Source organism: Trachurus trachurus (assembly GCF_905171665.1).
Source record: "Trachurus trachurus genome assembly, chromosome: 11".
In the NCBI taxonomy this organism is placed as follows: Eukaryota; Metazoa; Chordata; class Actinopteri; order Carangiformes; family Carangidae; genus Trachurus; species Trachurus trachurus.
In genome coordinates, this window is record NC_139904.1 from 23,595,680 (window position 1) to 23,611,470 (window position 15,791).

The 15,791-nt window shown below is 41.8% G+C and overlaps 2 protein-coding genes across 2 annotated transcripts; one reads left to right on the forward strand and one right to left on the reverse strand.

Annotated features, from left to right (window-relative positions):
- Positions 1–729: 729 nt before the first annotated feature.
- LOC310993240 (uncharacterized protein) lies at positions 730–3,286 on the reverse strand (the record flags this gene model as incomplete). Its single annotated transcript, XM_083981554.1, has 5 exons — positions 730–1,474; positions 1,592–1,893; positions 2,010–2,109; positions 2,195–2,392; positions 3,281–3,286. The coding sequence occupies 5 exons, from the start codon at positions 3,284–3,286 to the stop codon at positions 833–835; spliced, it is 1,248 nt and encodes a 415-aa protein (XP_083837680.1). The 3' UTR covers positions 730–832.
- A 3,545-nt stretch (positions 3,287–6,831) lies between these two features.
- Positions 6,832–13,504, forward strand: cdca7b (cell division cycle associated 7b). The gene is made up of 10 exons (XM_083982462.1): positions 6,832–6,942; positions 8,362–8,505; positions 8,613–8,713; positions 10,102–10,402; positions 10,502–10,564; positions 11,248–11,433; positions 11,864–12,010; positions 12,117–12,266; positions 12,992–13,128; positions 13,285–13,504. Exons 1-10 carry the CDS (start codon positions 6,925–6,927, stop codon positions 13,313–13,315), a joined length of 1,278 nt encoding a protein of 425 aa, XP_083838588.1. The 5' UTR covers positions 6,832–6,924; the 3' UTR covers positions 13,316–13,504.
- The last annotated feature ends 2,287 nt before the right edge of the window (positions 13,505–15,791 follow it).

Genomic DNA, 15,791 nt, shown 5'->3' on the forward strand with positions numbered 1-15,791 from the left:
TGAAAATAAATGCTGTTTGTACAAAAAAATGAAATGCTGTTTGGTTTAAATTCTAGGTGGGGTGAGGATGAATACAATAAAGTAAAAACACAAAAACAAGAATGTATTATTCAGTAAATGGGTACTTTGATTCTAAGGTGTTTGATCTAAGCAACTACATGACCAATGTTCACAAGTTTATAAATGTACGTCTCTACCCTGTTTCTTTTGTGTCCTTGTAAGCGTCTTTGGGTTATTGAAAAGCGCTATATAAATTAAATGAATTATTATTATTAAATCACTGATTCAGTGTCCTTGTTTAAACATCCATCTTTAATATAATGTGACATTATTCACAAAAGTGTCACTCATAACAACATGAGATCAGTATTCAACAGTTTGAAAATTGCTCACACCACAGTCATAAACATTGCAACGCTGTACTGTAAATAAGTACACCTTTTACATTAAACTTTTTTACATGCATTAAAAACTAAAACATTTTGAAATCATTTAAAAACCATCTAAAGTAACCATTTTAACACTTTTGGTGTAGGAGGAACTGGCATACACAAATGGAAAATGAATACATGGAATAATGCATGCTCACACCTCTACATATCTACATACAGTATCTACACACGCACACACATCCACACACGCATGCATGCATGCATGCTCGGTACGCATGCATGCATGCATGCTCTACACACGCACACACATCCACACACGCATGCATGCATGCATGCTCGGTACGCATGCATGCATGCATGCTCTACACACGCACACATCCACACACACACTGCACACATCCACATACATACCTACATGCACATAGAGCACAGACTCATTCTTAAGTTTTACTGCATAAGAAGACATCCATGTAGATGTTGAAGTAGAACTCATCCAGCTTTTGGCGCATGGACAGGATAAGGTCCTCATCTCTAAAGATTCGTTCTACGGTGATGTCAGTGTGCGTATCAGTAACAAAATCACACCACTGAAGTCCACTTATGGCCAGTTGTCCCTGCACCTGGTAGTAGTATCTGTGTGTCTTGCGTAGGTAGGCTTTGCCTTGAACTGTGGTCAGGTGTTTCACTTGTCGAACACTTTCCACATCGCAGGTCTTGACCTCTGCCAGGCCAAATGGTGGTTCTTCGCACGGGTTGAAGACTTTGGCATCAGGGCTAGCCCCAAGGTGAGGTGCGTCTGGGTGTATTATTATACCAGAAGGTGTCACAGAGACATCACAGTAATCTGAATACTGCCGCAGTATCTCCGCCTCCAGGTCCAAACCGCGTTTCATGGCAGCAGTCTGAGGAGTTCCCCTCAGGATGCGAGAAGCCAAGGCTTTGGCAGAAGACTCCCCACGAACATGGCATATCTCACGGAATCGGCTGGCTGTGAGTCGGGGTTTGCGTACCAGGGTCCATAACTGGCATTCTGACTGCTGTCTTGTTTCAGATTCGATAGCAGCTGAGATCTCCCGTGTTACCTTTAAAAAAAAAAGAAGAAGAAGAAATTAACGCACATCACATTAATTGTGAATATTGACAGATAACACTCTTTATGTGAAACCCCTCGAAAAATAAAGGTTAAATAAATCAATAACCTTCAGGCTCTCCAGGTGACATTGTTGTTTGTAATTGAGTTCATGATTTCCGGGGAATTTAAAACTGTAGCCATCAACAGGTAACACAGGGAATGCAGGGGCATCAGGGTGTTTAATACAGTCTTTGCTAATTTCAGGAGGGCATTGATAGGAAAGGACAGAGCCAAATGGTACAGGGCCAAATTTAGAATCGACCAATTTAAGGTTGTCAAGCCCATGCAGCAGTTTGCATATCCCTGGTTGAGGTTGAACGTCTTTCAGTTTTTCTCCACTGGCCATTATATGAGGATCTGGCAGCGGCCCTGACAAAAATAGAGAAAGAGTAAATGAGAGGAAATAGGATGAGGGTAAACAAAGACAGGACAGAAGATGAGAATAGAAGAGTATAAGGAGGAGAGTAAAACTCATTCAAACTCACCAGCATATGCCCTGTACAGTGTGCACTTTGCACCAGTCCTTACACTTTTTGTTTTAGGCTTACACACCGTCATGTCATTTGTTGCCTCTGGTGCAATTCCCTATAACAATAATAATAATATTAATAATACAGGCAATCAGAACTGCAAGTCCTACAGTTTCAAGAGTAGTATATAAATATCTGACCTGTGTCCTTGGCCGGTGCCAGGTCTGCAGCATGCTGGTGCAGGACAGTGGCAGTGGTACAGTCTTGAACCCCATGGTACTGTAGTGTGCTGTTTGGAATAGCAGGGCTACCATGTGGTTACACAGCGCTTTACCTGCGGCACAGGAACATGCCATGCACTCCAGTACCACGGGGTCCTCTCTGGAGTCAATTGTAAACTGGAAATATAGACATGATGTGTTAAGTTCATAATTTCTAAATTATCAAAACAGTAACATGACAGAATATAAACTTATGGAACAGTAGGTGTAAAGAAATTTCTTTTTCATTGAGTGCATAAATGCCCAGAATAATGATCAGTGTGCTGTTAAACTACTCCTCTGGGATACATTAAGTTATTTGAATTGAATTGAATTGAATTGAATTGAATTGAATTGAATTCACATGGCCACTTCAATGATAGGCTAATCCAGAAATACAATAATACGATGATTATTAGTGGGCATGTAAACACTCGTCAACAGTGTCCTTCTCAGTCTTTGTTGTCCTCATCTAACAAAGGCCTTAACAATTATGTGCACAGCTGTTTTATTGATTGTGGCTCCTAAAATACTGACATGAGACTGAGAAAAACACTACACCCACAGTAGAACTTCGTGGGATACTGCAAAGTCTGCAACCGCAGCATAACACAACAAAAGAGCCCTAAAACTGAGCCCTAAAATCATATTTAAAAAACCTGTAGATAATGAGGCTCCTCGCTTTTCCTCATTGACCTGTGACAGCGTGCTCTCACTGTGACCAAGTGGTCAACAGCGTTTGACACTGTTTCAAAACAATGTTAGGTGAGACAAGGCTCGGCATAGCACATGAAGGCTAAACAATATTAAACTATATTCAAGGCACGACTCGGTAACAGCTGTGAAATAGAATAGTGGATAAAGCAACAGTTAATAATATTTATAAAGCTACCATAGCAACTTAATCGAGAAACAGACAACTAATGATCAAAACAACTGTAGCCTACCTACGTTAAGTTAGCTAACAGTTAGTTAGCCTACCTAGCATCTCCGCTAACGTCAGAGCTAAGAAGACAAAACACTTACCTTCATAATCAAACAGGTATTGTTCTATAAAGAACTTGTAGCCTTTGTCGAGTTTGGAGGCTGGAGTCTTTGAAAATGTTTCTGCCAGCCTGTGTACATCTCCTAAACGAATTTTTGGGAGCTTGAGGAGTGACTGTGTGAAGTCCATTTTATTTTGAAAACACCGCTCAGTGAGATAGCGGAAGCAAAGACGGATACCCTGCTTCGCTCCAACCCGGAAGTTGTGTGACGTCATGTGAAAAGGGCCTATTATGGGCGGGACTCAGGATCACTCTCCGATCCCCCCTCCCCCCTCCCCTGCGCCCCATTCACACCCGCGAAATCACACAAAAGAGAAAAAAAAGTAATAAACACACATCGACACTTCTGCTAACGAGCTACTAACGAGCGACTCTAACAGCACTAGTAGCGTGGACACTACTAGGAGCCCTGACACAGTGCATCTACAGCTGATCCGCCGGCTCGTTAGCTCGTTAACGGCTCGTTAACGGCTCGTTAGCGCCGGCGGCGGCCGCACTAACGATTCCCGTTCAGGCAGCTGTTAGCAGCCGTTAGCCGCAGCAGAGCAGCTAGACTGCCTAGCAACCGTTAGCGGCAGGCAGCAGCCGGTGCTGATTGGTCGGGGAGCTGGTGGCCGGTGACGAAAGCTGCCTCCAAAACGTCATCTGCCTCCATCTCAGCCAATAGAAAAATTAGATTGCAATAGCCGTGTTTCAACCCATAGAGGGCAGTCACTCTACATTTTTACTACACAATACACCAAATTGAAATATTTTGACTAAAATGTCAAAAGTTGGACCAGAATCAACTGACAACACTACCTTATACCCAAATATATTTGTTTTCAGCAGAAAAAAGTGGTTTGGGGGTTTAGTTCCTCTTTAAGGTTCACCCATGTGGAGGTGCACATGAGGAGAAAAGATGTTTGTGGGTTGAGGCTGCACTGCTGGAATGTACAAGTACCTGTTGTTCTGTTTTGTGGCCACTAGAGGGCAGCAAATGAGTGAGTCAATGTGATGACGCTCATCTTTTATTGCTGGTGTGAAACACTTAAAACAAGTCAACAGGAGGCTGGACTAGGTGTTTTATCAGCCATTGTCATGGCTGTGTAAAGTTGTGTGTTTTTTTTTTTAAAGAAATGTTTAAGTTTTGTTTGCATGTTAAATACATTTTTTTTTTAAGTTCACAATGAGAAAGAGGAAATATTGAAGGCTTTGTACTATTGTAGGAATGGGTATAGTAGTGGATACTGTATTAAATAGTCCAACTCTATCCTCCTAATGTCTTCAAAGCCAGGTGTTCACAGTCCCAGCAGAGATCTATTCTTTATTTGTTGAATAAACAGGAAAGCCAGATTAGTCTATAAAACCTGACCGAATGTGTCCAGTCCCTGAGGCTGGCAACCCAATAATCACAAACAGTTGGGCCTTTGTCCAAGCCAAATTTTTTTGTGATTAATGCTGTAACTTTATGTAATGATACACTTACATTGACATTTCCAATACTACTGACCTGCTCACATACATAACCTACTTGAATTTCTTGTGACGAACCTTTGAGCAAGATTATGATAGAGGCCATTTGAGGTGAGCAAATGAGCAAGTTGGTATCAACATGTTATCGTATGTTCTGATACCGTGTGGTTCTGCACAGATGACAGTTTTTGGCAAGTATATTTGACCAATAACATTGCAGCAAAATGTCAGACACCCAAAAGCATATAAAAGAAAGCGGCCTGTCAGCGGTGCAGATCAGCTCCAACCAACACATCAACTCCTTGATCTGCTCCAAGGAGACGCCATCATGATCCTGCTATACTCTTCCTGTTTGGTCTGGCTCTGGGCACTGAGTCTCCTTCAGGTGAACCTGAAGTGAAGCTCCAGCGTGGAAACTGTCCCATGTTCTGGTTCAACTTCAATGGCCGCTGCTACAAGTACATTGCCTCACGTATGACCTGGGCTGATGCAGAGGTCAACTGTTTGTCACAGGGGGCCAACCTGGTGTCCATCCAAAGTCTGGATGAAGAAAATTTTGTCAGAGCCCTAGTCAAGAAATTTGACCCTGCAGAGGGACTCACCTGGACTGGACTCAGCGATACCCATAAAGAAGGCACGTGGATGTGGTCTGATGGCTGTCCTGTGAAGTTCACATACTGGTCTATTGGGCAGCCAGACAATTACCAATCTGAGAACTGTGTTGTGAACAAAGATATGAGCGACCAGAAGTGGAACGATGAAAGATGTTTTTTGACTTTTGCTTCTGTTTGTGCAACTCGCATAAACTGTCCTTAACAACTGACAGTGTCTGATTCAACCTGGCCACTGTTTACTTGATTCAATTCTTTCCTTTAACCATGTAAAGTACTTACTGCATGAAAAGTGCTTAATTAATAAGATTGAATTGAATTGTTGTTTTGTTCCACCATGCCAAAATGACCCCCACGCATTTAACTGATTCACTTGTAGCTATGGAATAAAAACATCACATGCTTAAAACTAGAAAAAATAGAAACGAACATAAAAACACAACTTAATCAACAAAAATGTTCTGCCAATATTTTTTTTCTGTTTTTGTTACACAATTTCTAACAACACTCACCAAGCAATAAATCAGATTGGGTGTACCGTCTGTATTAGTATCAGATCATGACAATGGACAAAAGATTAGATATAGGCTACACTACTTAGAAAAAGTTAGGGATATTTAACGGGACAAACTCAGAGTGAAGTGTCCACTGAATGAAGAAATTATGCCCCACTTTCATTATATAGTACCATCACTGTACATTTTCCATATAGGCCTACTGAAAAGTCGATATACATACAGTATATATATATATAATTGTAAGCTTAATTGTAAGACCAAAAAATTAGAATTCAGCCAGATGAACAAAATATCTGCCATATTATCATTATCATAATTAATAATATTTCAATTTTACAGTAATACCACCATTATAATCACGACACCCTAATGACAATATTAATTTACTAATTACAGGCTGCAGTTACCAAATACTGGCACTCAATACTAAGGTTAATCATGTTTTACAAAGAGATCATTTGCAAAATCTGAATCTGCAAACGAATTATAAAGTAAGCCTATAACTGATTCAGGAGTTCAGTTCAGACATGTGTGTCCTCATGTGTGTATTTATGTTTTTATAAAATACACAGACAGTTGTGAGAAAAGTACAATGTCAGGTCCAAACCATGGATGTATTATATTATCCAAACATCACCACACAATAAAAAAAGAGTGAAATTCTCCCTTCCAGCTCATCGGTAAGACCACGCCCACTTGCCGTTTTCGCGCGAAGCGATGGGCCGAACCATTGTTAGTGAGGGGGGGTAGGGGTTTTAATAAGAGAAGCTACTGTAAACATACAGAAACCCTCCTTTTCGAAATATTTTAGTGAACGAAGCATTTTACTTACCAATTGTTAGTGGACTGAAAATAACCATTATTGAACCGACCTACAAATTCAGAGATAAGCTCTCCACCGACGAACCCCCTGCTTTTGCAACCACCGACCTCTCTAGCGGTTAATTTTTAAATGCACATACACGGATTGGTTTTCATGTTGTAGGTTGTAAGGCAAAACTTCCTCCTGGACAGAAATTTGCCACAAAACGGAGATAAAAATGACCCTCACATCTCAGGTAAGCGGCGGAGCAGTGCGTTAAAATGTAGCTTTCCTTTCCCCATAAGTTTTTAGCGTGAAGAAAAGTCAAACTCAGCTCCATTGTGAAGCAGCTAACGTTGCTTGCATGGCCGAGCTGAGTTTCCTCCATTGTAACCATGCATACATAAGTTACCCCTCAAAACAAGGTGTTTATATGCGATTCACTTTAGCAATAACCCAGATATCGTGTCATAAACAGTCATAGCCTAATGTAATCTACGGAGCACTTCTGTCCTAAACTTTGTGGTAGGCTATGTCTTTGTTTTGACCTGGTTGAAGAGCTAGCGTAACTTACACGTGATCTGCCCACGACAACTTAAACGAAAGTAGTCCAGTAACATTTAATTCCTTTGGCAGCAAATCGGTGCAGGATCACAAGATCAATATTTTGCATAGGTATTTTGTCAAGGAGGTGGAGACGGTGCAGTCTTTGATCCTCCTCATGAAAGGTCAGAGGTCACCTAACATTAAGCCTGGGGAGGGAGTGGTGCAAGTGCAGCAGATATCAACAAGGCAGAGACACTGGGCACCCACTGCATGGATCAGACTCAACTTGACTCTGATTTAGATCATGTAAACTACTGTGATTTTTTAAATTGTTTTGTTGTATTGTAATGAATTTATGTATGCTGTATATCTGTGAGGCCAGAATACAGCCAAACCTAACCTCATTATTTATCTGTATTTTAACAGCCCACGTTAAATAAAATTGCACATTTTCTGAAAACAAAACATGCTTTAATGTGTTTTGTGTATTTTAGATTTAGTACACACAGACATTATACATTTATTGAGGTGTGTGTGGTCTCACAAATGAGCAGTTGTAAGTAATGTTAAGTTTCTGCTTCACTGTGTCAATGGTCTCAAATGGCCGCGGCCTGCTGTTGCTGAGAAGTTGCACAGGCCTGTGTTGATAAGGATGGTCCTTGGGGTTACTTCGCTACCTGCCAGAGTAAACTCAAGATGATAAGTTTATTATGAGCCACAGCTCTGCTGAACCTGGCAGTTGCTGTAGTGACACACCTGCAAAAAATTCAATGCTCCCACAGCTTTTGCTCAGTCCACTGATGGACCGGTGCTCCCTCTGGTGTCAAGTGTGAGAACTGAACGAGTTCATTTTGTGAAAGAAAAATATGGCTACAGAGTCCACCTCTTGGTTTGTCACTTTAGATTCACTGCGTGCAAATAGAAAGCTGTGTATTCTCCCTGTTTTGTCCAGGAAGTGTGTTGTTGTTGCCATAGTCGATGACAATGCCTAAATATTTATTGGTTGTATTCAGATTTCTTGTTCTTTAAAGATGATGACACAGGACCTTAAAATCCTCAATTAACCATTCATGCATATCATTATTTCCAGCAGAGCAGAGATCTTATGTAGTTTCATTTCTGCTAACAGGCTCCACGTTTCAAATCCAAGTACATCACTGCTGAGCTGGCTCGTCTGTTCAGCCAGTCAGACAGTGAGGAGGAGTTTGAAGGTTTCAGTGAGGATGAGGACGAGGAGCCCAGAAGGATTCCGAACAAACGGATGAAAACCAAGGTATGAAATGTTTATTGTCGACATTTCTTACGTCATTTGATGGAAATGTATGAAGCTGCAGCACCTAACCGCCAACCTGTATGCCTTCTCTCACTGGGTTTCTCCAGATGGAGGATTCAGAGGAGGACAGCGATGTGGACACGGGCTTCTACTCTGACGGAGAGGCAGCTTCCCCACCAAAGAGGAGAAGTCTTTTAGTGGCCCTGAGGTGCGTTCACAGGGTTACGTAGCCTTTAAACACAACAAAGGCCCACATGGTTTTTCTTGAACAGGCAGAGACTATGTGTTTAATAAAGCCTCCTGTTGATGGCGCTACTGCAACTACTGGGGCAATCAATTAATTGTGTTACAGTTTTTCTCGATTGCTAAGACACATTTCTCGAAAGCTTCTCTCATTTTCTCTAAACTGTGAACACAAACCCCAATTTTCAAGCTACATTCACAAAACCTGAGACTCTTCTTGCAAAACCAAACTTTCACCTCAAAACAGTTCAATCTGTGCCCAAAACTGAACTATGTTGTCAAACCGTGCCCCGAGTCAATCAAAATTAAAAACACTACTGAGCAGCCACTAAACACTACATAGAAAAATAGAAAACACAATGCTCAGCACATGAAGCTGTAGAAATAAATGTTTATTGTTCACTGTAGGCTAAATGCATGTTGCAAAACAAAAAACCTGTGCATTTACACTGTAGCACTTCTCTCCTTCCCTTTCTTTCACCCTCCTCCCTCCCTCTCCACATCCATTTCATCCCCTTTTCCTTCCTTCTTTTTTCTTCCCAGTTCATCCCTCCCTCCCTCCCTCCCTCATCCTTTCTTCCTTCACCCTGTCGTCTCTCATCTTCTCCTCTTGCAAAACAAAAAACCTGTGCATTTAGCACTTGTACATAGTAAAAAAAAAAAAAAGAAGTACAAAAACCAGAAATCTTGTGCATTTACACGTAGCACTTGTACAGTACAAAGACAAACACAAATCTTGTGCATTTAGCACTTGTATGCAGTAAGCCTACGTAAAAATAAAGTACAAAAATATAGAAATGAGAAGTGCACAACTCAGCCACAGCATCATTTCTCTGTACTGGATCAGGCCACAGGACTTCATCCTGAACTAGCTTACAGTATATGTGCCCTCACATCATTGGACACAAGTGTTATCAATTTTGAGTTGTTGTGTTCAACCGGTGAAATTTGTGCTTTACTTGTGTTTGACTTTTGCCACTTGTGCTCAGCATTATGCAACACAGGTGCATCACAATGAAAATGTGTTGGTAAGATGTGTCTAAACAGGTGAAAAGTGCTGATGGTTTTGCCAAAAGAGTGACTGATTCAATCAGTGGGTTCAGGCAACTGAGAATTTGGTTCAGACAATAGGGTTTAGTGTTTTAGCAATTGAGAAAAACTGTAAGTATCTTTTTCTTGTATGTAAATCTCAGCAAGATACTAATATAAATGCATTGTCTGTGATTTCATGTTGAAGTGAATTGGGATTAAATCCGATCTGCTTTCCACTCTAAGGCTCTATGCCCGTCTCATGACAATAGTGTCAACTCTTGAACGGTTAAATCATGATTTTATTTTAATCTTGCTCCTCAGGTTCCCCATGAAAAGACTGTCTACTCCAAATCAGAAACCACAGGGGGGAAATGTTAAAAAACCTGTGAAAGAAACTCCCACTAGAAGACTGTCTACTCCAAAACAGAAACCACAGAGGGGAAATGTTAAAAAACCTGTGAAAGAAACTCCCACTACAAAGAGAGGCAGGGGACGGCCGCGTAAGGAGCAAATGCAGGAGGAAGAAGAGGAAGAGGAGGAGGAGCAACAGGAGGACAAAGAGGAGGTCCTGTATCAGAGCCTAAAGAAACGGGACAAGAACATCCAGGAAAACAAGGCCATGGTAATGAAGCTTTTGTGTTTTCTCCATATTCTGGAAAAAACTTACAGTAAGTTACATCAGTCCCTAACTTGTCAAACCCTCTCTGTTGTTGTCTTTCAGCTGGCTAAGCTGTTTGCTGATCTGAGCACCATGGCTGACATGACTCTGCCCACAACCCCTCAAGTGAGTCTACTTACCAGTTTTTCCCAAACACATGACAGAAAAATCAACATGCTCTCTGCTCAAAATGTATGTGAAGATTCTGACAAGACGATTACTAATCACCAGGTGCATTACATTCATTTGGCAGACTGTAACAAATACACCTTTTGCTGCTACTTTACAAAAGCATTGTCCAGCCCTCCCTCCTCTACTGCTCACCCTGCTTCTTCTACATGCTGTCAGCCCCCAACAAGAACACACTCAGACAGATAACACACAGAGCTGCCAAGATCATCGGCCTCCCCACTCCCAGTCTCTCAGACCAGAACAGCACAGCCACTGCACGTAGAGCTCATAACCATTGCATTGGACCCCAGTCGCCCCCTCAACCCACCCTTCATACTGCTCCCCTCTGGACACCCTTACAGGACACTCACCTGGAAGAAAATCAAGTTTGTCCCCAAGGCTATCACTGAATTAAATAAAACTCAAAGATGGCTGTAACATGTAGATGTGTGTGTGTGTGTGTGGCTTAGTATCTTAATGTGTGGCTAATATATGTGGGGCTGGCACTTGTGAATGTACGGAACGTGAAGAATATTTTCCTGTAAAGGTCAAATAAACTAATCTAATCTAATCTAATCTTAATGGAATTACTGGCCTGGTTTGCAAACACCTTTTTCCCTCTGTCTCTGTCTCTGCAGAAGAAGAAGAAGCAAACGGCAGAGAAAGCCACGCCACGGAAACGTAAGTCTGAACCAGAGGCGGGGTCAGAGAGAAGGAACCCGTCTCGTAAGGCTCGTCCCCCTGAGAACTTTGCGGTGGAGGAGAAACGGGAGCCGGTCAGCCCCAGAACCCCCCGGACTGTAGACGTCAGGAAGCTGATAGAGGTACCACATGCTGCACATCTGCTCCTTTTTAGCCAGATGTTACCTAATGTTGAAAGTTCTTCAACAAGGTGCACTTATAAGCCATCATGGTCATCATTTAGTCTCCTAGTCAATTTTCATCTCAGTCATCTGTAAAACAAAATCAATGTTTGTTGTTTTTTTTCAGTTTGTTTGTTCTGCTTACTTTCTATGTATGTGACTATGTACTATGTATGTTTGTATTTCCATTGATAATATGGACCCCCTCGAAAATGAGATGGCACATCTCAAGGGGCTATCCTGTAAACTTAAGTCAAATAAATAAACACTTAGAAGAAAGTGCACCTGTCATTTTCTGTTCAAGACTTATTAAAATGTTGCTGCCTACATAGCAGTGTCTTGTTTGTGTCCTCCCCGTTGTACTTAGAATTTGTCTGTTGTCATTGTCCAGGTGGATGATGAACATGTTGGTGAAAAGAAACGGAAAAGGAGGAGCTCCAAGTGGAATCAGTATGTGAGGTCAGTCGACGACATCACCGAAGAGGAGCTTGACAACATAGCGTACCGCAGCAAAGACAAGATTTGGGACAAAGAGAACGTGAGTACCATCAGGCCTTCACCCACTTGGTGCCCTGGAGACTGCCAGTACTGTGCTGTGCCATCAGCTCGGCGTCTCCTCACTCTGTGTGTGTTCATCCTCCCAGGGCAGCTCATGTCACCAGTGCAGACAGAAGACTCTGGACACCAAGACAGTGTGTCGCAGTGGTTTCTGTGTGGGGGCCAAAGGTCAGTTCTGTGGGCTGTGCTTGAGGAACCGCTACGGAGAGGAAGTGCGCACTGTGCTGCTCGACCCGGTCAGTGATTAACACGTGTATTAAACATTTTATTTCCTGGAAGGAATGTGAGGTCTTCAAATATTGATTGTTGTTGATTGTTTTAGCAAAAAAGCTTTTAATAGTCCTTTATAAGGGATCATGCAGAAAAGTAGTAGAAGTGTGGTCAGGTTATGGCCTTTGACTTTTTCTGTCCCTAATAATATGTGTATATTTACCTTGCTTTTACATAAATAAATAAAAAGGGATATGTATTGCTTACTTTTCAAATTATAGGAACCCTCAAATGTAGTTGTAAATACATCTCTTTTATTTTGATCTTTTTATTCTGATCTATTATGTTTGCTTTTCAAACACCCTCCATTTACAGTAATAACAAAACGGATGGATTTTGTGTAGAACAACCAACATATCTGTTTGGTGTTTTAATTATTGGGAAATCCAGTTCAAAAAGCTACTGCTTTTAGGTCAAAGTGCTAGTCAGACTAGGAAAGTTATCACACAGAAATGCATTAAATCAATGGCCGTTATCAATACAGATCCTTCTTAATGAGGGATAATTGAGAAATGGTTGCATATATTTGAGCTCAGTCCACTCAGGCATTAATTCCCTGAAACATTGGAGGCAGGTCATATGAAAATGGAGAGCACTTGGAGTGGAATGAACTTAAAAAACAAAAATGAATTTGTTTAGCGTAAAGAACGTGTCTGGTCACCTGTGTTGAATTTGAACCTTTTCTTCAAAGACGTGGTCTTGCCCTATCTGCCGAGGGATGTGCAACTGCAGTTTGTGTCGTAAGAAGGAGGGGCGCTGTGCAACAGGCATCCTGGTGGGACTGGCCCGCTACAACGGCCACGGCAATGTCCATGAGTACCTGGAGAGGTAGGCCACTTCCTTCTCACCGTTCAGTTTAATGTTACAAACTCCCTGAGACTACAGTTGGAAAAATGGCTGACGGGTCAAGCAGAACAATAATCATTATTTGTGACATATTCTAACAGCAGATAAACTCACGTCTTGTTTTATTCTCCACCCCAGCATTCAGAAGGAGCTGCAGGACGAGTGTTGACCAGTGAGGAGGATCTGCTGTAGAGCTGGTACCTGGAGGAGGTTCTGGTGCTGCACAGTACTGTAGAACTCATTTTAATGCACATGTTTAGATAAACCTTTAGCTAACTAGAGAAACTTCTTATATCACCTTAAGATAAGGCACATACACTGTTAAAGTTTTATATAACCTGATTTGAGCCTTGTAACGCTGCATTATGTAATAATGTAAAAAATCTCGACGCACCCTAGCGGCAGCAAATATATTTGCTCCGTAGGTGGGTCTAGAAACGAGCCATAGGAACCTTTTGAGTCTCGAACACCGTTTGTGTTCACCAATCACAGCGCTCTGTTTAGAGAGGTGTTGGGCGGGCTTAAAGCAGAACTATGCAGGTCGACCGGAAATAGCTCGCTCCTTCGTTGGTTTCTCTTTTTTTCCCTCTCGGGGCTCCCCCACAGTTCTGGGAGGCACATGTCACTGTCGTAAAAAAAAAAAAACTCGCCGCCACCACCTCCTCCACCCCCTCCCTACACGTGCTTGTGTTTACTGCTGAAGGTAGAGAGCGGTGTTTGCTAAGCCCTGCTAACACGGAGCTAACGCTAACACGGAGCTAACGCTAATACGGAGCTAACGCTAACGCTAATACGGAGCTAACGCTAATACGGCCACACACAGACAAAGACACAGACATACACACACATGAATAAAGGTTCCAAAACGCGAAGGCGTGTGTGTGTCATGATGTATTACATTATCTTATAAAAGATCCATGTTGTGTGTGTGTCTGTTAGCATTAGCTCCGTGTTAGCCACAAGCCGAACTTCATCAGTACAAACATGTTTCCATGGTTTCCTCCGACTTTCCGAACTCAAACCAATCACGATTCATGACATGCATGACGTCATCTGCGTTCTTATCTCGTACTGCCGTAAGGCAGTTTCTCGCGATAGTTCTATCCATTGATGAGATTTGGGACACCGAGACGGAGGACTGATCTTGCAAGTGCGGTTTTCAGCCAGTGGGGGGGGTGGGCGCATTGGCCTAGACCCTCATAATAGGTCACTCAACCATCACAGTGTCTCTGAGCCACAATAATTACAGCCGAGATCCTGCATAGTTCTGCTTTAACGTGATGACGACATGCATTTTAATTGGCTTGTCAGGCTGACGTCATCCTGCTCTTTGCTCTGATTAGTCGTAGCGCTACCCTATTGCGTGCAGAGGCAGTTTGAAAGACAGCCTTCATCCCGCCCCCTGGATTGAGCCGAGGTCTACCGGCCGTTGCCAGACTATACATTTTAATGATATAGTCTGGCTTGTCAGGCTAATAATTTGGTGCATTATGTAGTAAACCACCAACACCCGCCAATGTGTGACATGAGTAGCCTATATGAATATCTACTGGACCATGGACTCGTAGTATGATTGCGTTAAAGATTTTTATTACAATATGTGGCGTTATTACATAATGACGTGAAAATGTATTACATTATTACATAATGCGGCGTTACAAGGCTGCGTATGATACAGGATCGTTTTTTCGTTTACTGCCTGAACTGAGTTTGGCGTTGTATGTATATTTTCTTTTTGTTGAGTGTTTGTACTTTATGTTCACTAGAACAAATGTAAGTGGTTCATTTCTGTGTAACGGATGCAAACGGAGCCTTTTATACCAACAACGTTTTTAAAAGATTTAATAAAGAATGGCATTATCCAATGATTTGCCATGTATCCATGCACACCTTCATCTGGTGATTGTGTGTTTCTCACAAATTGTGTCTTTTTACAGAGGAAAAATCAAAACAAACATTATTGTATGGAGAAAAAAAAATCCAGAGTGCTCAGAAGGTTCAAAAGATATGACGAAGGTGCTCTTTGGTGGGAACATTGGTCAAAAAAGGAAAATCCAAGGTACTCTTCTTGTTCTCATTATTGTACATTGAAAACATTTGTTTTGCCTGGGTGGGAGGAAACAAGTGGGGCTGTCACCATCATGAAATTTTAGTTGGCCATTAATTGCCATACAAATAATTGCTATTAACAATTTAATTGTCTTTTTTTTCTGACCATTTTATGACACTATTATTGTATAAAGCTAAACTACACCTTATGAAGAAGAGCCATTTATTGGCATTGTAACTAAATCCATGATAGGTACTAATTGCGATGCAATTCAGCGACTTGAGATAAACAGTTATGTGTCATTAAACCATAGCAGAAGAAGGGGGCCCAACGTGATGATGAGAGCACCAGTCAAACCTAAAAACGGTGGAAACGATTTTAACGATTATGATAATTAATTAGGATCAGCTCAAATAATTGCAATCAGGCAATTTTGTAACGATTGTGACAGGTCATTTTGTGCGCACGTCGGTGGGTGGGTGGGTGGGTGTGTGTGTGTAGCTGCTGTGTACCTGGTGTTGAGTGTATGGGGTCAGGTCTGGGTCAACTATTGGCTCCTGAGGTGACCACGGACCGAGCAGGCTGACTTGGTGTA